The sequence below is a fragment of the Pelophylax lessonae genome, assembly GCF_965119305.1.
Source record: "Pelophylax lessonae genome assembly, chromosome: 8".
Lineage (NCBI taxonomy): Eukaryota > Metazoa > Chordata > Amphibia > Anura > Ranidae > Pelophylax > Pelophylax lessonae.
Window position 1 is genome coordinate 192,012,267 of NC_138775.1, and position 22,268 is coordinate 192,034,534.

The following is a 22,268-nucleotide window of genomic DNA, read 5'->3' on the forward strand; positions in this document are numbered from 1 at the left end:
CACTGTTGGGGGCAATTTGTGTATGTTTTTTACCTTGCAGTAATCAGGGCACTGGTGATCAGTGCCCTGATTACATGTCTCTGTGTCCCCGGCGGCTGACGGCTCCCCCTCCTGACTCACACTGCAGGCTCCGTGTGAGGAAGGAGCGCCGGCGATGAGAGATGATCTCATATGAGATCATCTCTCATTGGATGGTCCGATCACGTGGTGAATGGCCGCAGTGATTGGCCATTCACCACGATCTGTGATCGGCTGTGTCCAAGGGACACGGCCGACACAGATTCTCCCCGATGCGCGCTCGCGGGAGCGCGCAGGGAGCCTGCTTCTGGGAGGCCGTTTAAAAACTGCCTCCCGAAAATTCGAGTCCGCGCTGCAGCCGTATATAGGCTGTAGCGCGGATGGGAGGTAGTTAAAAAAAAAAATGCAAATTTTAAAATCCAAATTTTTTTTTTTTTTATATTCCCCCCCCCCCCCCCCCCTTTTTTTTTTTTTTTTTTTTTTTAATTGATTTTTATCCACCTTGGTGTTGAATGATGTACATACAGGACAGGTGGCTGTACAACCTATGCAGGAGGATTTGTTTGATCTCTGTGTATCGCCTAAGACTAGTCCTTTCACTGGGCATGTGTATGGGTTTACAACCACTTTAAAGCCAAAAACAGGTGATATCTTTAGTTTTCTGTTTTATAAATTTGTATTTGCTCACATTTTTAGGACTCTTCACAAACCCTGGAGTGTGCTGTTAATCAGGCTATGGAAACCATAAACCCTGAAGAGAGAGAGGAAATGAAAGTATCCGGTAAATACTAACAATAGGTGTTTTTGTTTTTTACATTTACTGTACTTTTTACTATTGGTTGAATGATGTTGGCATAGTACTTGGCTGCATTGACCAAATCTGAATGTACTATAGCTAGAATTGTTTCTTTTACTAGAAAGAAAGTACTGCCCTTCCTATAACCGTTATGTTTTCAGGAATATTCACAACCTTGGCATCAAGTCTTGTTTCACCAGCCAGTGAGAATAAATGCACACTGCGTGGCAATCCACTAATGGCTGTAAAACTGTGTTGTAGGTGTAGCAGAAACTTGCCATAAAATTTCAATAAATATGAAATAAAATGTCAGTAGATTTAGCATAGTGTACAATGGCATGTATGCCATAAAATGTAGTATATATACTATATTGAATGCTGACGCCTACTGAAATATCGATACATACTGAAACTTTACCATGGTCTGTCTGGTTTTCCCACATGTCCAGAATACTGAGATTGGGTTCCCTAAGAGCCTATGTACACTAGTCTTATATTTTTCTTGTAGCAAAACTCATGCATGGTAGATATAATATAAAATGTAAAAAATACAGTAACCCCCTCGGGGAAATGTGCAGAATAGAGTTTGTAAGCGGCTGTACACCCTGTTTTTCTAAATGTAATATAGTAAAGCAGTTCAAATATAGTTGGGGGATATATATATATATATATATATATATATATATATATATATATATATATATCTATCACATTTTTGTGTGGGTGTTTTTTTTTTCTCTCAATTCCTTTTGTATGTGACAACTTTACATCTATGCACGGCAATTTTTTAATTTAAAAGGGAAAACTGAATGTGCCATTCACACTTGCACATGGAGCAGTGTGAATCTTACCTTGGATTTCTTAGGCCATGGGGTATTTTATTAACGAGTAATAACCAAAAAAATATAATTTAACCCTTTGATCAGGGATCACTGATGCTCAGGTGCCTAGGCCAAATTTTAAACTTGCCTTTTTTTTTGGCGGAAAAAGTTTTGCATGATGGGGAACCACTTTAATTGGTTCCTGATCATCGGTGGGAACTGGAACATCAGAATTGAGAGCCAATAGCCATGCAGAGTGTCCAGCTGGTGGCTGTCTAAGGGAATAGGTGTACTACTATATAATAACTAATGCTATTGTCCGCAGTGAGCCTCATGTATACTAAGAAAAATGTTTTTCAAAAAGTCTGAAATCGAACAAAAGATATGTCCGTGTCTGATCTTGGTCTTGTAATGTGTTTTAATTTGTCATGCAATGGCAGCATACTTTGCATGTGCTGAAAGTCTGTTTTAAAGGCAATATGAGCCTTGCATTCTTTCCAACACAGAAGCAAAATACTCGTATAAATCACGTTTTGACCTCTCCCTTTTTTTTTTTTTTTTTCCTCCTCCTCCTTTACAGCAAAACTGTTTATTTTGGATTCTGGTCTTTCGTCAATCAGGCATGCTGTAGATATGGGTAAGTTGATCTAAAAAGAATTAGTTAATTCATTTTGAGCAGTTATATCATTCTGTCTAAAGTTTATTTTTTTTATAGTGAATCGTGTATACGTGCTCGTATAGATGCCGATAGGCTGTGATTGTGGACAGAATTTTCTGGTGGGGTGCTCAGAGAGCTGTAAGCCTGACCTCATTTGAACTTAGTATTTTTTTACATTAAAGCCTGTGGTGGTCAAGAGGGATGGAAATGGTGATGTAAACCACATTGAAAATAAACCACTATTTGGCAGATCATGTGGCTGGCTCTAGCACTAAAGACTCAGTGAACACCATAGCTTAGCAAACATATGTTGGTAATGTTGTACACAAGTTCACATTCCAGGAGTGTCTGCCAAAAAAAAAGCTTGGAGGCCTTTGTATCCATTGTGTTTGTGATAAAACAGTGTGCTGGGTCTGATGTACTGGGAACAGAAGTTTGAATTGTTTCCCGTGAAATCGAATAGCATAAGGGATCAATAGCATTTTGGCTATCCATTTATGTAATCTGTTTACTAATGGGTATATACTATGTAGATCAAGGCCACTCTAAGCTGTAAAAAAACTGCATTTCTGTTTACAATGTTTACCAAAAGTAGCTTGAATATATTACCTTACTTTTGTAAGATTTTTTTTTTTTTGAACGTTTCAACAGTATTTCTCTGATACATTCACTATACTTATTTTAGCAATTATGCCCCCATTCACATTGGAGCGACTTGTCATGCAATTTGACAGGTCATATCTCATGACCAGTTGCATACTAGTGCCAGTAGTGGCACTGTTCAAATCAGTGCGATACCGACTTTGCGGTGCCGCACCAAATTGAAAAAAAGTAGTACATGCACTGCCTTTGGCAATTTCGGGTGCGGCTTAAATGGACATCTGTGCATTAAGCCACACAGATGTCTTCAAAGTCATACCCAAAGTTGTACTGATATGCAGATTTGAAATTGTGCGATTTTTTTTTTTTTTTTTTTTTTTTTTTCAGATGAAGTTGCACAAATTCAAACCGCAATCAATGTGAACGGGGGCTTAAAGCGATTGTCAAGAATTTTTATATTTTTTTTTCTACTTACAAGAATGGTATACTTAACCTGCTCTGTGCAATGGTTTTGAACAGAGCAGTCCAGATACTCCTTCTGGGGTCCTCTGCCAGCCTTCCTGGCTCCTCCCACTCCCAAGTGCCCCCATGGCAAACTGTTGCTTTAAGGGTACTCGTGTGGGCTTAGTCCCGAGCAGGGCTTTGTGTCTGTTGACACGCACAGCTCAGCCTTGCCCCACCCCTGCTTTCTCCTCACAGGCTATGATTGACCGCAGCAGGCACCAATGGAAGCGCTGCTGCCTCAATGTCCAGAGAGAAGAGATTCTCTGTTGTCGGGTACAGTGCTGGATTGGGCTCAGGTAAGTATTTTTAGGGGTACCTGAACAGAATTTGTTACCTTAATGCAGAGAATTTAAGATTTTGAAATTTATCTGTAAAACGTATGATGTTTTGTAGATTTTAAATCATCATAGGCCCTCATCAACTGTACACAGACTGTTAAAAAATGTTCGTTATAGCAATAGCTATATAATAAACTTCCACTGTGGGCGAAAACGGAAAAGAAAAAGGGGGGAAAAAAAAAAAATTACATTTATATATAAATACACACACCCCGACCAAACACGGATTAGATGGTGTGCTTACCGCCCGCGAGAAGTGTGTCCATTCGGGGCCTGGGCCACAAAAGGGTGCCCCCCAAGGCGTAGCAATGAAATGCTTGGACTTTTATCTTTTAAAAATACAAAATGCAAAATTTTGTATACAAGGGAAAACAAAGGGATCACATTTCTACTATTCTATCATAAAGTATGCAGTAAGAAAAATGACTGTTAACCCCAAGGACACCATAATAGAGCAGTACAAAAGATAGCAAATGTCAATATGGATAGTGAATTTATTTCTTCTGCAAAGAAATGTGACATCCAAAACTCAGGTACACGAAGCCATTCTCAAACCACTTATAAGGCTCACTGCATACAGTATGTAATGTAGTCCGTGGTGCAAACTTTAAAGATTTTTTTTTTTTTTTTTTTAAAGGGTAAATTGGGAGGAAGGAGAAAAATAGAGGATCAGGCTATGCTAAACACGGTGCACTGATAATTGGGCATTAATGTGGAAAATGAGGTTTATTGTTGATGTAAAGTCATGCACTTGCGGACTGAAAACCTGCACACATCATAACATTCTTGGAGAACAGTTGGAGTCAATGTTTGAGAAGGATCTGGGTGTTCTGGTAGATCATAAACTGAATAGCATGCAATGCCAAGCTGCAGTTTCTTAAGCTAGCAAAATGCTTGCGTGTATTAAGCGTTTTAGACTTCAGACAGAAATATAAATTTGCCCCTGTACAAATCATTAGCAAGTCCTCATCTGGAATATGCAGTTCAGTTTTGGGCAGTAGTTCACAAAAAGGATATTTGAGAGCGCAGAGAAGGACAGCCAAATTGATGAGAGGCATGGAGGAGCCTCCGCTATGAGGAAAGATTAGAGGAACTGAATTCTCTTTTGAAGGGAATACGAGGGGATAAAATTTAACATGTAGAAGTGTTCCATGTAGTGAAATTGGTGTACCATGTAGTGAAATTGGTGTACCATGTAGTGAAATTGGTGTACCATGTAGTGAAATTGGTGTAAAGTTCACTTTCAGGTCGTTGGACAAGGGAACTCTTTCTTTGTTACACCAATACTTCATATTCCTGATATGTGCCTTCTGTACCATATACTTGTATGAGAAAGTATCCTGTTCTTTGTATTCCCTTTGTGTAAAATACCTGGTGTTCCCGCCAGTCCCTCTGCTTTCCTATTAAAAACTGACCACACTAAGCAGGAGAGCACACCATGGTCGGTTCTCTAGCTATGCTGGGAACTCGGGGGGGGGGGGGGGGGGGCTCTCCAATGATCAGACTTGTCCTGACACAACCCTGCTGCACAGCCATTCACTGTGCTGCTTCTCCTGCCCCCAGCTCCTATGCAGGTAAAAACAGAAGGAATGGGATCACTTCTAAGGGGGGGGGGGGATTTATAATGTATTTTTATATCTATACATGTTTTGCCTTTTTCGATTCTTAAACTGAATGGGTTGTTTTACAGGGTGATCGTTTACAATCACTTTAACTGGAAGAAAAGAGGTTTAACCTTCACATACTGAAAGGCTTCTTCACAGTAAGAGCTGTGAAAATTGATTCTCTCAATAACTAGTTCTGGCCAGATCAGTAGATTGTTTTAAAAACAGCTGGATGCACAAATCTTATTGATCCAGGGATTATCTGCTTGCCTCCTGGGGGATCGGGAAGGAATTTTGTTTCTTCCCCCACAAAACAAATGGGATCATGCTTTTATTGGGTTTGTCATTTCCTCTGAATCTGATCACTTGGAAGGTTTATACATGGCTTCAGACATCACTTTCTTGAGCCATAGCCTATGGGCAGCTATGCTTCTCCCACAAGTTTCCCTGTGTTTCCTTTTTGTTTAGCTCTGGGGGCATGACCTGGACGACGACTTATCTGAATGCATACAGAAGTTACAAATACATGTACACTAAAGCTGATCTGCACTGTGGGAACAAGCATAACTCAGAAATGGTGCACAGGACCTTGGGTCTAATTTCAGCCAGTTGGTCTTAAAATAATACGTTTAGAATTTCTGATATCTTTTTAATTTATGTTGGCATTCCTTTCTGCTTGGAAGTCATGTGTCCCAAAGAATCGCAACCTTTTTCCAATGGAAATTATAAAGTGAACTGCAAATATGCCGGCTATATTTACTATATGAAGTGGCAAGAAAGTATGTGAACCCCCTTGGAATTAGGGGTGAGGAAAGGTATAGGGTGGGTCAAGGTGTTAACGTATGGTAAAGCTTTAGCATTTTGAGGAGGACACCTCTTTGTCCTAAGAGGGTAGAGCTAATTCTGGGTGGTTGAGGGTGGTATTGGGGCTGCTTGTACAGAGATTGGAGTAGTTGAAAAGACATCTAGTCCAAGTTTTTACATAGGAGGACATAGTTTTTCTGCTGATGTGCACTAGTTCCCCATCTCCTCCACTAGATCAATTCTGAGGAACCATTCAGAGATATTGGATACCTTGGTTAAGTTCTACATCCCTGAGATGAGCGCTTTAGCTGCGTTTTACAAATGCAGTACAAGTACAGTATGAGCAAAGAGCGCTTGTATGTAGTGGGAGAGATTTTGTTATGGTGAAGTAGGAAGGAGACAGGAAAAACTTCTGGTTATTCCCCCTACTACTCCATCAGGAGGTGGACTTTGCATCCAGAAAGGGTGGATTTTAGGTCAAGACCACCATATGTGTAAGAGTGTACTTCTCCAAGAGACAACTCCTAGCATCTATCTGGCAGGGTGGGTGACATAGCATGTCACCAACGTGAAGACATGTTTCCTTATGGTTACCATGAGCATCAGTTTGTAGTTGTCTTTTGTAGTTTTACTTTGATTATTCCTTTGAGGTAGTTCATTCATATGTGACCAGTCTTGGTGTGTAAGTGGCAAGTCCAGATTTCTTGACCATGCCTCCGCAGCCCTATCTCCATTGGATTTGTGGGTTTGGTATAAGAGGATGTTGAGAGTCTAATGGCGCTTTTCCACTGCATGGAACCGTACCGGTTCGGCACGCTTTTGTGCTTTTCCACTGCTGGTACCGCATGGTATAGGGTCGGAACGGTTCGGTACGGTACGGTATAGGTTTGCTTTTCCACTGCATGGAACCGAACGGTACGGCTCTGAAAAAACAGTACCTACTCGATTGTGGTTCCAACAGGTACCAAACTGGTACCATATCCCACAATCCTTTGCATGCAGTCACTACTAGCCACTGATTGGTCAGAGAATCCCACCCACCCCGTTGTTATCCCACCCACTTAACTTTAGTACTACTTTAGTGGAAAAGCAAACCTATACCGAACCGTTCCGACACTATACCATGCGGTACCAGCAGTGGAAAAGCAAACCGGGCCAAGCAGGGCCGAGTAGAGCCGAGCCGGTACTTGCAGTGGAAAAGTGCCATAAGTGGCAAGAGTTTTTTCAATTTCCGTGAGGCGTCTGAAATGGTGTGGATGTTGCTAGGTGGTCAAAGTGCTTGATTTGGAAGTAGGTCTAGAATGGAAGGGTCAGTCAGGGTGTTCCTGTAGGGATTGGTAACTGTGCTCAATACTTTCTTCTCCCGTTTTTACACACGAGAAAGAGGGGCATACAGCCCAGGACTGGCTGGTTAGCACAACACCGCAAGACTTACCGATGTGGCTGTCAGAGGGCGAAATCAAGGAAAGACTTGATAGCATTAATACTAAATAAATTGCCTGGACCGAATAGCTTGCACCCGAGAGTACTCCCAGGAACTCAGTAGGGTTATATCTAGACCGTTGTTTCTAATATTCAGACAGTATATTGACAGGAACTGTCCTGAGTGACTGGAGGAAAGCTAACGTGATGCCAATATTCAAAAAAGGGAGGAGGGATATTCTGGGAAACTATACACCGGTCAGCATGACATCAATTGTATGTAAATTATTGGAAGGGGTTGATAAGGGACTACATCCAAGAATTTAAGGACAACCGTATCATCGGCAGTAATCAGCAGGGGTTGACAAAAGGACGTTCTTGCCAAACCAATCTAACATTTTACGAGGCGGTGTGCTGTCAGCTAGATAGGGGGAGACCTGTGGATGTGGTTTATCTGGATTTCGCCAAGGCATTTGACACTGTTCCCCACAAATGCTTAATATTTAAGCTAAGGTTGGCAGGCATCGACCTCAAGCTTTGTTTTGGATAAAAAAAACTGGTTATATGGGCATGTCCAAAGTGTGGTGATAAATAACGTGTATTCTGACTGGTCTAGAGTGCTAAGTGGGGTCCCCCAGGGCTCAGTCCTGGGACCAATTTTGTTTAATTTATTCATCAATAACGTACAGGATGGAATCAGTGGCTCAATCTCAGTTTTCGCGGATGACACAAAGATATGTAGGGCAATAACTTCTCATCAAGATATAGAAATCTTACAGAAAGACCTGAAAAAACTGACAGTGGGCAGCTATGTGGCAAATAAGATTTAACAAGGAGAAGTGTAAGGTATTACACTTGGGGGCAAAAAAAATAAACGCAAATTATGCTCAAGGGGGTGAACCCCTAGGGGAATCCAGAATGGAGAAGGATTTGGGGGTTCTAGTGGAGGATAGACTAAGTAGTAGCATGCACTATCAGGCTGCGGCTGTCAAAGCCGGCAGAATATTAGCATGCATAAGGAAGTACACTCCAGAGATAAAGCTATAATCCTGCCACTTTATAAATCCCTGGTTTGGCCACACCTGGAGTATTCTGTCCAGTTCTGGTCACCAATCCTGTAAAAGGATGTGCTGGAACTGAGAGTCCAAAGAAGGGCAACTAAACTAATTGGGGGATTGGAGGACCTTAATTATGAGTGATTGCAAGCACTTAATTTTTTTCTTCTTGGAGAGGAGACCCCTGAGAGGCGACATGACGATCTACAAATAAATCATGGCGATCCTAGCCTAGGTAGAAAACGATTTAGTCCCAAGGAGTGAAAGAGGACACATGGCCACACAATTTAGAGATTGCCACGCAGATTAGAGAAGAGGTGGTTTTAACCTTATGCTGCGGAAGAGGTTCTTCACTGTAAGGGTGGTGAGAATGTGGAACTCTCTTCCACAAATGTTGGTAGCTGCAGGGAGTATGGATACTTTTACTCTTACTCTTGACTCTTGGACGCACATCTCACAGATCACAACATTCAGGGTTATGGGAAAAGAGCAGGCCACTGACACACACACACACACACACACACACACACCTACATATATGGGTTAAACTGGATGGGCTGATGTCTTTATTCAACCTCCAACTACTATGAAAAGTTCTGCTCAAAAAAGATATGTGCCGGAAGTAAAGGCCCACCAAGTATGTAGGAAGGATAAAAAGTCTGCTAGAGGAAAGTCTAGTTTGTGAACCTTCCTTCAAAGATGAATGGGCAGACAAGTCTACTATTCGGAAAAGATGGCTGGCCCAATAATAATTCTGGATATCTGGGAGACTTGACGCCCCCAATTTTTTTTATTTTGGAAGTGTGAGGGTTTCATGTCTCACCCACGGGTGTTTATTACACCATAGAAAGGAGTGGAGTTTTTGCTGGAGGGCAGTGAAAAAATGGGAGGATTGTGTGATGGCCGATGGTTTGGAAGAAGTAGAGCAACCTGGGAAAGATATTCATTTATTAATATGGCTGCCTGACCGAATTAGGAGAATTGTGTTTTTATCCCAGGCCCAAGCTAAGTGAAAGTGGAGCTATGTGAAGAAAAATTGAGCGGAAAAAGATCTGTTAAAGTGATTGTAAAGTCTTGTTTTTAAAAAAACAAAACTACTTCACATGATATACTTGCCTCCTCTGTGCAGTTGGTTTTGCACAGGGCAGCCTAGATCCTTCTCTTCTCATGTCCCTCGTTACTGCTCCTGGCCCCTCCCTCCTAACGAGTGCCCCCACAGCAAGCAGCTTGCTATGGGGACACCCGAGCCGAGCTGCAACTTTGTGTCCATTCAGACACGGAGCTGCAATACGCCCCCCTTCGCTCTCCTGATTGGCTCACTGACAGCCGTGGGAGCCAATGGCTCCGCGGCTGTATCTCAGCCAATCAGGATGGAGAGTCCCAGGACGGCCAAGGGACTTGTGGACAGAGAAGGGGCACGGGTAAGTATTAGGGATGCTGGGGGGGATGCTACACACAAGGCTTTTTATCTTAATGCATAGAATGCATTAGGATGTAAAAAACATATTGACTTTACAGCTCCATTAAAAGTGGAGGGGAGGAGAATTCCTAGATATTGAATAGAGCTCAAGCCCAGAGTGAACAGGAAATTGTCTTTACATTGTGTCACAGAATTCAATTACTTTTATAGTACTTTTTTATTGGGTAGAAAATACAGTGCAGCACATTGAAAACAAACACTAATAAAAAGCACAAATGAACAGTCCGTAAGCAGCTAGACCTATAGTGTAAAATAGTGACACAATTGATAGTCGATAGGCAGCCTGGAAAAGTGACGAACAACAACTCATTTGTGGGGTGAAAAGTGATTCCAAAAACCATGCAGATTCCATAAAAATTCATGTGTGAAGTTCAGTCCATCCACCACAGACAAATACTGCTTCTCACCTCACTGGCTCAACCCAAAAAGGTCACATCGCCTAGTCACAGGGTCTCTGTGGTAAACTCCAATGTGGAACTTCCAGCTTCATTAGAGGAATCTCCTTGAGGCTCCGTATGTGTGGAAATAAAAGGCCATCTAGTGCTCTGTATTCTCATAAAATTTAAACTGAATGATTAAAAGGTGCTTACAAAGAAGGCACAGAATCAGTGCATTAAAACAGCGTGAACATTCAAACCAATGTGATGGCCGCGGGTGACGTCATGCGTTGATCCCCCCGCCCGTACGCGTTACGTCCGTGGGCGGGACTTCATCAGCGGGATCTGAGCAACGTCTTACACCCGCTCTTAAATACATGCTGCCATGACTACAGGATGCTGGACCAAGGACGAAGGAAACGCTCCCCCGCTTTACCGACAAACTGTACTGACTGCCGATTTCATTTCATAATAGGACATTTTGCCAAACATTACTTCTAAATGTTTGAGAGGTCTGGGAGAACGTATCTGAGTTAGTTGTGCTGCTTGATCATATGTGAACAAAGTCCAACAAAGGGCTCTTTCCCTCAGTGAGGAGCAGGAAAGAGCTTCCATGTAAACTCACCATCAGTAGATTTGCTAATGTGGATTTCAAACAGGTTGCATCCTACATTGTTCTTTTCTCTCCGTATGGGACAGACCCCTAGAAAAGATTTAAGCTTAGTGCACACTCCTCTAGCACCTATCATGGTTATCCTTGAGTTTTAGCTCTGCCAAATCCACATCCTTTTTTTTTTTTTTTTTTTTTTATTGGTATTCTCTCTATACTCTACGTTCTACTGGGCTGGTATATTAAATGAAGTAGGTAATGTGTGTTCTTAAAATTGTGAAGAATTTCCATGAAATAAATAAGAATGACCATGCAAGGAATAATTTATTAATTGCTAATTTATTGACATGTCCATTTCACATGGTTGTAATTCTCTTATACGAAAAATAAACCGAATTGAAATATAAAAACTTGTCTCCAGATAACTCAGATGCTTAAAAAAAGCCCTTGGGAAATGTTTTCCTATACACTGTATTGAATGTGTAAAGGTTCTGTCATTTCGCTGCCTGATAATCTTTCATATCTCTGTTCTTATAGCATGTTCCACCTTGGCTGTTGCCCAGTTGGATTCAGTAATCATTGCACCACCCCCTCTGGAAGATGGAGTCATTCTTACCTTGGAGCATTTACAGCCTTACTGGATAGAGCTGGAAAGTCTTGTCCAAGACAATAAAGTTGTTGCTATAGGAACATCGGATCTAGATAAACCACTCTTGGAACAGCTTTACCTCTGGGCACAGGTGAGGCTCAGCACCCACTGGTAGTCTTAGGCGTGCAAAAAGTCATTCTTTAGATTTCATGAACATCGTAATGGAATTAAAGAAGCAGCAACCTATTCAAAGCCATTTCACACTTGCAGTATTGTGTTTTCCAGACTTTTTTTTTTTTTCCAGGTTTAATGCCGTTAGATTTTTCATGCAGTTTTCGAAAGTCTTATAGGACCAGAATATTTATCTGATATTTCCAGTGGGGAGTATTCTACATGTACAGTGTATTTGCAAAAAATGTTATGTGAAAAAAAAAAATGTGGTTTTCTTAATCCTCCTACCTGGTAACTGTCCTTGAATAAGTTCAAAAAAGCATATGTAAATACATTTTATTTATATATATATATATATATATATATATATATATATATATATATATATATATATAATATATATAATTTTTGTGCTTCGGTCTGCTATACTCTTGATAGGGAAAATGCTTGTTGGGGGAGGATAGTGTTGGTAACAGTAGTGTATGGCGTGGACAAATTAGAAATTAGAATACACATCTACTACTTCTTTTTTTTTTTTTTTTTTTTTTTTTTTTTTTTTTTTTACATATTTTCTTTTCATTTAATCGTTATGCATGTGTCCATTTTTTTTTTTTTTTCCCCGTCAATGGCACTGTACAGCTTAGCATTACTAGTGTTTTTTGGTACGTATTGTAACTTAATTTTGATTTATTTATTTGATTCATTGATTTGTGACCTAAACCTATTGTATGTTTTTTTTTTATTTTTTTTTATTTTCTTTTTACAGATAAAGCCAAGTAGTAACCAAGTGAATCTTGCATCATGTTGTATAATGCCTCCTGATTTAACTGCTTTTGCGAAGGAATTTGGCATTCAATTACTAACTCACAGTGATTCTAAAGGTAATGAAGAAATGTTTGATTATGGCTTGCACAGTGCTAGACGTCTCAGTAGAACATAATCTTAGGTGGCTTTGCTTTGTGCTTAAAACAGCCAAGGCTAGTGTGATGGCTCTTTGGGTCCGATGAACGCTTTAAAGAACTAGTGGCGAGAACCCTTTTGTGCTAGGCCCAGATTGACACAAGTGGTGTTGGGGAGGCAGCTTAAATAGCCAACTTCAAGATCCTAAATTGGGCCTAAAGTTTCCAATATTAGCTTGCTCCACTTAGTTGCCTTGTCTTTTGAAAGATAATGCAGTTTATGCATTTTGGAAGTGCTTGTTGTCTAACGTAGAGTCTCAGACATCTTTAAAAGCCCATGTATTTTCTGCACAGTTTTTTTTTATGCATTATAAATCAGCCGAGTTAAAAGTGGTGGTCACTTTTTAGAAAAAAATAAATGCACATTTTTTTTTTTTTTTGCAGGTTAAAAAAAAGTGCATTATTTCTCTATTTTTTTTGGAGCCTGTAAAGCATTGCACCAGCGATCCAATCACTGGTGCCATGCAGGTCTCCTGCAGATCTTCCAGTGTATGTGTGTGTGCCTGTACATCCCGTACAGTCAAGCAGATGCAATCTGACAGAAATAGAATGAATTACCATGGCGCTCCTAAGCACCGTGGTAATTCATTGAAAATGACAAACCTACAGCTGGACCTTGTAATTTTCCATTTGTAGGACACTGTGAATGAGTGATGCAGAAGGGTGAGCAATTTTTTTTTTTTTTTTTTTTTTTTTTTGTGACTACAGAAAAACCCCGCTAGTTGTCAGATGTGGGAATCGGGGGGGGGGGGGGCTGGTCTGTTTGTTACATGTTACACCCTGCTTAATTTTTTATTTATTTTTAATTTTCATAGCGTTGAGGGGTTAGGACCACTGTCGGGTTTTTTAATTGCGATATATGTACCTGTTTTGAGAGATTCATGCTCTAATTGTTCTGTCGCCAGGAATAAAAGTGAGGATAAATCCAAAATTTTGAGTTGCCACCAGAAGTGGAATAGAGAAAATCATCTAGCGGTGACCAATGTTCCTGTTACCGTGCTCTGAAGAAAATATCCCTCACACTGAAAATATATCCCCGCTTCTTAAGTGTACAGGACAGAAAGTGGACAGATCTCCCTAATGAGATGCAGATGGCAAAAAAAAACCTTCCCTAATATACTTAACCACTTGCCGACCGAGTACGGTAATAGTACTGCGGCAAAGTGGTTCGTTATCGTCCAGCCACGTAGTATTAACGTGACTGGACACTCCCCCTTCTGGGCGGCGCTTGCGCGCCGCCGGAGGCTCGCTCCCGCTGTTTTCATTCACAGCGGGAGTCGGGCCAGGGGAGGAGCAGCGGCGATCGCCGCTGCTCTGCCCCGATCGCCGGGGATCTAGTGTGGAGATCCGCCCGCTGTGTGTAAACACAGCGGGCGGATCTCCATAGTGACAGGGAGTGACAGATCGGACTGTTCAGCATAGCTGGACATCCGATCTGTCCATGACTCACTCAGGCCCCTCCCCCCCTACACGTCAGTAAGCACCAGGCATACATTAACCCCTCCCTCTCCAATAAAATTAACCCCTTCCCTGCCAGTGTCATTTTTACAGTAACAGTGCATATATATAGCACTGATTACTGTAGTAATGTCACTGGTAACCCCAAAAGTGTCAAATGTCAGTCAAGGGTCCGATCTGTCCGCCGCAATGTCGCAGTCCCACAAAAAAAATCGCAGATCGCCGCCATTACGCGTTAAAAAAAAAAACACCAAAAATGACAGAAATCTTTCCCTTTGTTAGTAAACGCAATAACTTTTGCGCAAACCAATCAAAATACGCTTATTGTGATTTTTTTTACCAAACATAGGTAGCAGAAAACAAATTGGCCAAAAATTTTTAAATTGGTTTTTACATCTTTTTTGGGGGGAATTTCATATAAAAAGTTAAAAATATTGTTATTTTTTCAAAATAAACGCTCTTTTTTTGTTTATAGCGCAAAAAGTAAAAATCGCACAGGTGATCAAATACCACCAAAAGAAAGCTCTGTTTATCAGAAAAAAATGACGTAAATTTCGTTTGGGTACGGCGTCGCACGACCGCGCAATTGTCAGTTGAAGTCGCACAGCGCCGAATCGCAAAAAGTGGCCTGGACGGAAGACAGCAAAATCCTCCGGTGGTAAAGTGGTTAAAAGCCCATCTCCAGGGTAAAAAAAGAAAAAAAAAAGTTTCTATTACGTCCTCCGACAGTCGAGTCGCCGCCTCTTCATATTCGTCACAATGGGGGGGTAATTGACCTTTCTCCGTAGGAGTAGCTAGGCAACAGAATATGTCAATATTAAAGCTTTTAACATATCCCACCCCCAGGGGGTGGTCCCCTCAGTCAATACCCTCCTGCTTCCTGTTCCATACCTCAGTTTCATTGTCTAGCTTTCAGGAGTCAGCTGGCTGTTTCTGTGCTGGGGCATTTTGTCTCCGCCTCTATCTTCTTTTTGATTTTATTTGAGTTTTTTCTCTCTCTTTACTGCTGTTACTTTTGTCAGCATTAGTTAGTTTCTTCTGATGAAGAGGATCGTGCGGGCTGGGTCTCGGGCTGGCCCCCCTGGTCGCAGGTTGTGGGCCAGTGGCTTCCTAGCCTGCCATCGAGCGTTCAGTCAGGTATTTTTCCTGGCATATGTGAACGACCGAACCCTGTTCGCTGCAGGGATGCTGTGGTGAGGTGGCTACCTCACTGGACGCCATGCGGTTTCGCACCGCAGTTCTACTGCGTCCTGGCTGCGACTCTCCCTGTCACATGTACAGTGGCTTGATCGATTGTGCAGGTTCCCCACGCCATTCAGAAGGTAAGTGTACTCTGTGTGGGGACCTGTCTGTTTAGTGGGTGTCAGTCTGGGACTGTGTAACCCTGCATGTCTGTCCACACTGTGGGGCTCCCTGTCTGGATGCTGCTGTGGGCTGCAAGGAGGGGGGCTGTGATACACTGTTCTGTGTTACTAACTGTGTGATTTCTCTGTGTGACATGCTATATGTTGTAGGGCATTCTGTGGTACATGTTTTGTGCAACATGCGGCCGCTGCTGCGGTCCGCCATTTTAATGTTAACTACAGGCTTATGAGGGCTTCTTCTATAAGCTGGGAGCTGCGGTTTTGGCGCCAAACGCCGCCATTTTGGCGACGATCGCTCCAGCCTCATGTAGCACTGCATTTACCTCCTCCCCCGGCGGCCATTTTCTTGTAGCCTTCCATAGGCTTTATAGGAGCGGCTTCTGGTGCATCACTTCCTTTTCCCTGGGCACACCGATCGATACAGCAGCAGCAGTGATCTCTCCAGGTTTTTATCCTCCTTAGTCCTGTGTCCTTGCCTGAGTTTGTAGTTTGCCCTGTGGGGGTCGACTTGTGCAGGTGTGTGTGGGCGGTGGGCTGCGCTCGCCGCGCTTTTAAAGGGGCAGTTACCCTTTTTTTTCTCCTACACACTTCTGGGGGCATGGATTCTCAGGAAAGCAAATTTCCTCCCCCTTTGCTGGGTGGACAAGGGGCTGCTGCTGTTTCCCCTGAGGGGGGCGATTTGGCCACAGTTGTGGCTAACCTGGCTGCTCAGGTGCAAATGCTTGTGGCTGCTCAATCCACTAAACGGCCCAGAGATTTTCAATATCCTCTGATTCAGAGGGCGAAGGTGATGGGGCTGCTATGGCTGGGGTCCCCTTATCGGGGTCCCGTTCGTCGCTGGACTTTGCAGGGTCGGAGGGGGATGCAGAGGTTGAGGGGGTTGATGATTCTCCCCCTGGCTCGTCTGAAGAGCTTGCAATCATGGATGAATTGGTTGCTTCTATCAAACAAACGCTGCATTTACAGGATGAACCGTGTCCGCCTGCCGTTCTGGCTTCTTATGGGACACAGCGGAGGCGCAAAACATCGCAGGTTTTTCCTTGTACTGAGGATTTTCAGCGCGCTGTTAGTGAACAATGGCGCAATCTAAAGAAACCTTTTGCTGTACCAAGTAGGTTCAAGCTGCGTTATCCCTTCACACCCGCCACTGATGAACGTTGGTGTGTGCCACCTCCGGTGGATCACGCGGTGGCGGTTTTGAATAAATCTACTGCGATTCCGGCAGAGGATACCCCGGTGTTTCGGGAACCTACGGACAGGAGACTGGAGTCTCTTGCCCGTCATACTTACTCGGTTACCGGTTCCATGCTGAAAGCTATTTTTGCTTCCCTTATGGCAGCTCAGGCTGTCGCGGATTGGAGCAAGTACTCAGGCGCGTCCTGGTGGCTGATTCTGCCCCGCCGACGACTTTGGCAATGGTGGATCAGATCCATCAGGGGGTCATGTATTTGTGTGATGCGGAATTGGATGTAATTCCTTTTGGCTGCACATGTGCACAGCGTGGCGGTGTTGACACGCCCTTTGATTTGGCTAAAATGTTGGTCTGTGGACCAATCGTCTCGCAAGACTTTGGCTAATTTGCCCTATTCGGGATCTCGTCTTTTTGGCGACTCACTGGATACGCTGATTAAGGGGATCTCTGGGGGTAAGAGCACGCTCTTGCCCCAATCTCCCAAGGCTAAGGGCGCTCAAGGTAAGAAGCACGCTTCGTTTAGGCCCCCTCAGAGGTCCTTTCGTGCCTTTCGGTCGCACTATAAGGGCAAACCCTTCAAGGGTCAAGGCTCCCAAAAGAAACCGTGGGCAGGTAAGCAGAAGTCCGGCCAGTCCGGATCCGCTGCCCATAACAACGCGGCCTGAAGGGACGCCCTCACCCAGTTCTGGGGTGGGGGGACGTTTGCTCGGTTTTCTTCAACCCTGGCTGGCCCGCGTTCGGGACAGGTGGGTTCAGGAGATTGTTCGATCCGGGTACAAGATCGAGTTCCTGTCTCGGCTGGCGAACAGGTTTTTTCCCTCAAACCTTCAACTGTCTCCGGAGCGTTTGCGGGATCTGCACCTGGCGGTGCAGGACCTGCGGGCTCAGGGAGTGGTGGTTCCGGTGCCTCATCGGGACAGATTTCGGGGGTTTTATTCAAATCTGTTCACTGTGCCCAGAAAGGAGGGCAAGGTACGTCCAATTCTGGACTTGAAAGCTCTGAACCGCTTTGTGTGGGTTCGCAAGTTCTGCATGGAATCCCTGCGCTCGGTGGTGGCTGCTCTAGTTCCGGGAGAATTCATGGCTTCCATCGACTTGAAGGATGCGTACCTACACATCCCCATTTTCGAGGGTCACCAAAGGTACCTTCGTTTTGCCATTGCGGAGGATCATTATCAATTCGTGGCATTACCCTTCGGTCTCGCTTCGGCTCCGCGGGTTTTCACCAAGGTGCTTGCACCGGTTCTGGCCTTACTGAGAACCCAGGGTATCTCAATCCTGGGGTATCTGGACGACGTTCTGGTTCAGTCTGCGACCAGTCAGGGTCTGGTGAAGGACCTGTCCGTCACGATGCAAACTCTGCAGGAGTTTGGTTGGACGATAAACTTCCCAAAATCGACGCTGTGCCCGTCGGTTCGTCTTCCCTATCTGGGTATGATTCTGGATTCGGTTCAGGCAAGAGTCTTCCTACCGGAAGACAAGCTCAAAACGCTTCAGGACGAAGTCGGGTCCCTTCAGGACATTCCGTGCTCATCCCTCCGGACGGGCATGAGGTGTTTAGGTTTGATGGTCTCGGCTTTCGAGGCGATTCCCTTCGCCCAGTTTCACACGAGGGATCTCCAGGCGGAGATCCTGTCCAGGTGGGACGGGCGACCACAATCTCTGGATCTTCAGATATCGTTGAGTCCTCGCACGAGAAGCAGTCTTCTGTGGTGGCTGCAGTCCCCGGCGGTGTCGGGGGGCAAGTCTTTTCGTCCGCTTTCGTGGACGGTGATCACCACAGATGCCAGCCTGTCGGGCTGGGGTGGTGTTCGGGTCATTCTATCCGCCCAGGGAACTTGGTCGGAGGAGGAATCTTCCCTTCCCATCAACATTCTGGAATTGCGGGCAATAAATATTTGCCTTCAACGCTGGACAGACAAGCTTCAGGGCTGTCCGGTTCGGGTTCAGACGGACAATGCCACAGCGGTGGCCTACATTAACCACCAAGGGGGCACCAGGAGTGCTTGAGCGGCTCGGGAAGTGGCCGACATTCTGTCCTGGGCCGAGACGCACGTCCCGGCGATAACGGCAGTTCACATTCCGGGGGTGGACAACTGGCAGGCGGATTATCTGAGCCGCCAGACTCTGGACCAGGGGGAATGGTCGCTCCACCCGGAGGTCTTCCAGATGTTGTGCGCGAAGTGGGGTCTTCCGGATGTCGACCTGTTCGCGTCTCGTCTGAACAAGGTGGGAAGGTTCGTGGCAAGGACGCGCGATCCTCGGGCAGACGCGTCAGACGCGTTAGTGGCTCAGTGGCATCAGTATCGGCTGGTGTATGCATTCCCACCATTTCAGTTGCTATCCCGGTTCCGTCGCAGGTTGTCCTCGGAACCAAAAACGGTGATTCTGGTGGCGCCAGACTGGCCTCGCCGGTCTTGGTACGCAGACCTCGTGCAATCTGGCGGTCGACGCTCCATGGCGTCTGCCTCTTCGGGAAGATCTTCTGTCTCAAGGACCGATATTCCATCCTGCTTTACAGTCGCTGGCTTTGACGGCCTGGCTGTTGAGACTGAGGTCCTGAAGGATAGGGGTCTGTCTCCGGAGGTCATTCATACTTTGATCAATGCTAGAAAGGCCTCTTCGGGGAAAATATACTACCGTACTTGGAAGGCCTATTTTGCCTGGTGTGAGTGCAGGGGGTATTCCCCTCGTTCATACTCGGTTTCGAGAGTGTTGGCTTTCCTTCAAAGGGGCGTGGACCAGTGTTTGGCGTTGGCCACGATTAAGGGTCAGATTTCTGCTCTGGCCGTTCTTTTTTTCAACGCCCTGTGGCGTCTAATTGTCTGGTTGGCACCTTTGTTCAAGGGGTGCGACACCTGGTCCCTCCTAGGAGGGAGCCTTTGCCTCCATGGGACTTGAACCTTGTTCTGTCCATGGGACTTGAACCTTGTTCTGTCCGTGTTACAACATGCTCCTTTTGAAAAGATCAGGGAGATCTCGTTGCCTCTGTTGTCCAAAAAGGTCGCCTTTTTAGTGGCCATCACTTCGGCTCACAGAGTTTCGGAGCTGGCAGCTTTGTCCTGCAGGTCATCCGTATCTGGTACTCCACTTGGATGAGGTGGTCTTGCCACCTAATCCTTCTTTTCTTCCGAAAAGGATTTCGGAATTTCACCTCAATGAGGACATTGTCTTGCCTTCACTTTGCGTGGAGCCTAAGCATCCGAAGTAGGTGGCCATACATTCCTTGGATGTGGTTAGGGCGATCAGGGTTTACCTGACTTCGACAAAATCCTTTCGCAAGACGGATTCTCTTTGTCCTTCCTGAGGGACCTCGGAAGGGCATGGCGGCGTCGGCTTCTACCATCGCCAAATGGATCAGACAGACCATTGAGCAGGCATATGCTTTGAAGGGGAAGGTTCCTCCTATGCCTGTGAAGGCGCACTCTACTGGATCTCCGAGTACGTCTTGGGCCTGTCATCATCGGGCTTCTGTGGCCCAGGTGTGTAAGGCGGCGACTTGGTCGTCCGTTCACACCTTCTCAAAGTTCTACAAAGTGGATGTTCAGGCATCGGCAGATGCTTCCTTTGGCCGCAAGGTTCTTAGTGCAGCAGTACCTTAAGGTCCCTTGTTTTTGGGTCCTTGGCTGTTTGGGATGTTTTTATCCCTAGGTTATTTGTTCTTCCTGGGTTGTTGCTCCTGTTGAGTAAAGTTTTTTTTTTTTTTTTTTTTTTTTTCCATGCTGCCCAGCTGGTTTCCTTCCTTTTGGTAAGGTTACTTTCTCTGATGTGGAGACTGCTTTGCCTTAGGCGCGGCTGCGTTTCCCACCCCTCATGTTTGCACTGCTTTGGGACGTCCCCATTGTGACGAATATGAAGAGGCGGAGACTGTCGGAGGACGTAAGAAAACTGAATTTTTGTAAAATCTTACCTGTAAAATTCCTTTCTCTGAGTCCTCCGACAGTCGCCGCCCCGCCCCTCTTTTGGGGTTTGTTTATATACTCTACTGCTATTCTACTGAAACTGAGGTATGGAACAGGAAGCAGGAGGGTATTGACTGAGGGGACCACCCCCTGGGGGTGGGATATGTTAAAAGCTTTAATATTGACATATTCTGTTGCCTAGCTACTCCTACGAAGAAAGGTCAATTACCCCCCCCCCCCATTGTGACGAATATGAAGAGGCGGCGACTGTCGGACTCAGAGAAAGGAATTTTACAGGTAAGATTTTACAAAAATTCCGTTTTTGCATGCAGTGGGGCTGTGCCGGCACTGCATAGGTTAACTTCTCATTTTATGTCTAGGCGAGAGGTGAAGGGAGATTTACCTGATCTTCCCAGCGCAGGACCGGCACCCCCACACGCTAGCGGTCTTGAGCTGTGACTGTTCCTAATGTCGTCAAGCTCGGAGCAAGATCTATAGACTAGGAACAGTCCACTGATGCACTGTGGGGGACTGCTGATCCTGGATTGGCTGAGTATAAGCTTTTTCCTCATCCCTATACAAAATAAGCAGTTGATCCATACATTGCAGGCACAGCCCCACTGTATCCGAAACTTTTTTTTTTTTTTGGCTTTAAGTTTTTAAAAATGTTTTCCAGTTACTGTAACCTGGAGCTCATCTCTCACATTCCAATATTCCTGAGAAGAGATTTGCACGGGAAGATAGTTCACTGATAACGGTGGTCAATGAGACCTCTGCATGCTCTTGTATCAATGGTGGTTGTTGCATGTTAATTAGTAGGGCTGACTGTTGGCCATACTCTTGACATTTTATCTATTTTTGTAACACATTTTTTCCTATGTCTTTTTTCCCAATGCAGAAATCTTGTCTGAAGAAAGTTTTCAGGAAGTTCTGAGGGACAGTGTTGAAGGAAGTGATGCAGATGCTTGGTCGCCTGTGTGGGTCCTCAGATACTCGGTCATTGTTAAAACCCGTGGGATTATCAAATCAAAAGGCTACATTGTGCAAGCAAAGAGGAAAGCTCCCCATTAATTTCTTTGGGACAAACCACTAAAATGTTTTTTACCAGATGCACACCAACGTCTTCACACATAGAGATGTTCCTAAGACCAAATGACTTGAACACCAATATCAAAGCAATATCTGCAGCCACAATAATGTTTACAAGCTCTAAACTGCAAATGAAAAGTGGAAAATATGTTAAGGATATAATTTACCCTTGGTAAACCTGACAATTGAAGGGTCCATTGTGTTCATATTGACCATCACTAGGTGCCTCTGTTTAAGTGATTGCTAATGTTGGAGTGAACAGTCTTTGTTCAGGGCATTACTTGTTTTTTGTTTAAAAAAAAAAAAAAATCTCCAGTACTTCAAGCTGCTAAATTGTTTGATTTTGTATAATATGACATGCGATGAGAATCCCCTGTTCTCCCCAGAAGTGATGAACTGTTACAACCACCTTTTTAATAGCGTTTATACATTGTGCATGTTAAATAGGATCTAGTTT

General features: G+C 44.4%; 1 protein-coding gene across 1 annotated transcript in view; it reads left to right on the top strand.

The window, feature by feature from the left end:
- The window catches only part of GCLM (glutamate-cysteine ligase modifier subunit), a 52,263-nt gene extending 30,334 nt beyond the window's left edge, over positions 1-21,929 (top strand). The window contains exons 3-7 of the mRNA XM_082266610.1: positions 715-799; positions 2,216-2,272; positions 11,625-11,827; positions 12,614-12,728; positions 21,621-21,929. Coding sequence (XP_082122736.1) covers positions 715-799; positions 2,216-2,272; positions 11,625-11,827; positions 12,614-12,728; positions 21,621-21,793 — 633 coding nt within the window. The 3' untranslated portion in view covers positions 21,794-21,929. The remainder of the gene's footprint in view (positions 1-714; positions 800-2,215; positions 2,273-11,624; positions 11,828-12,613; positions 12,729-21,620) is intronic.
- Positions 21,930-22,268: the final 339 nt, after the last annotated feature.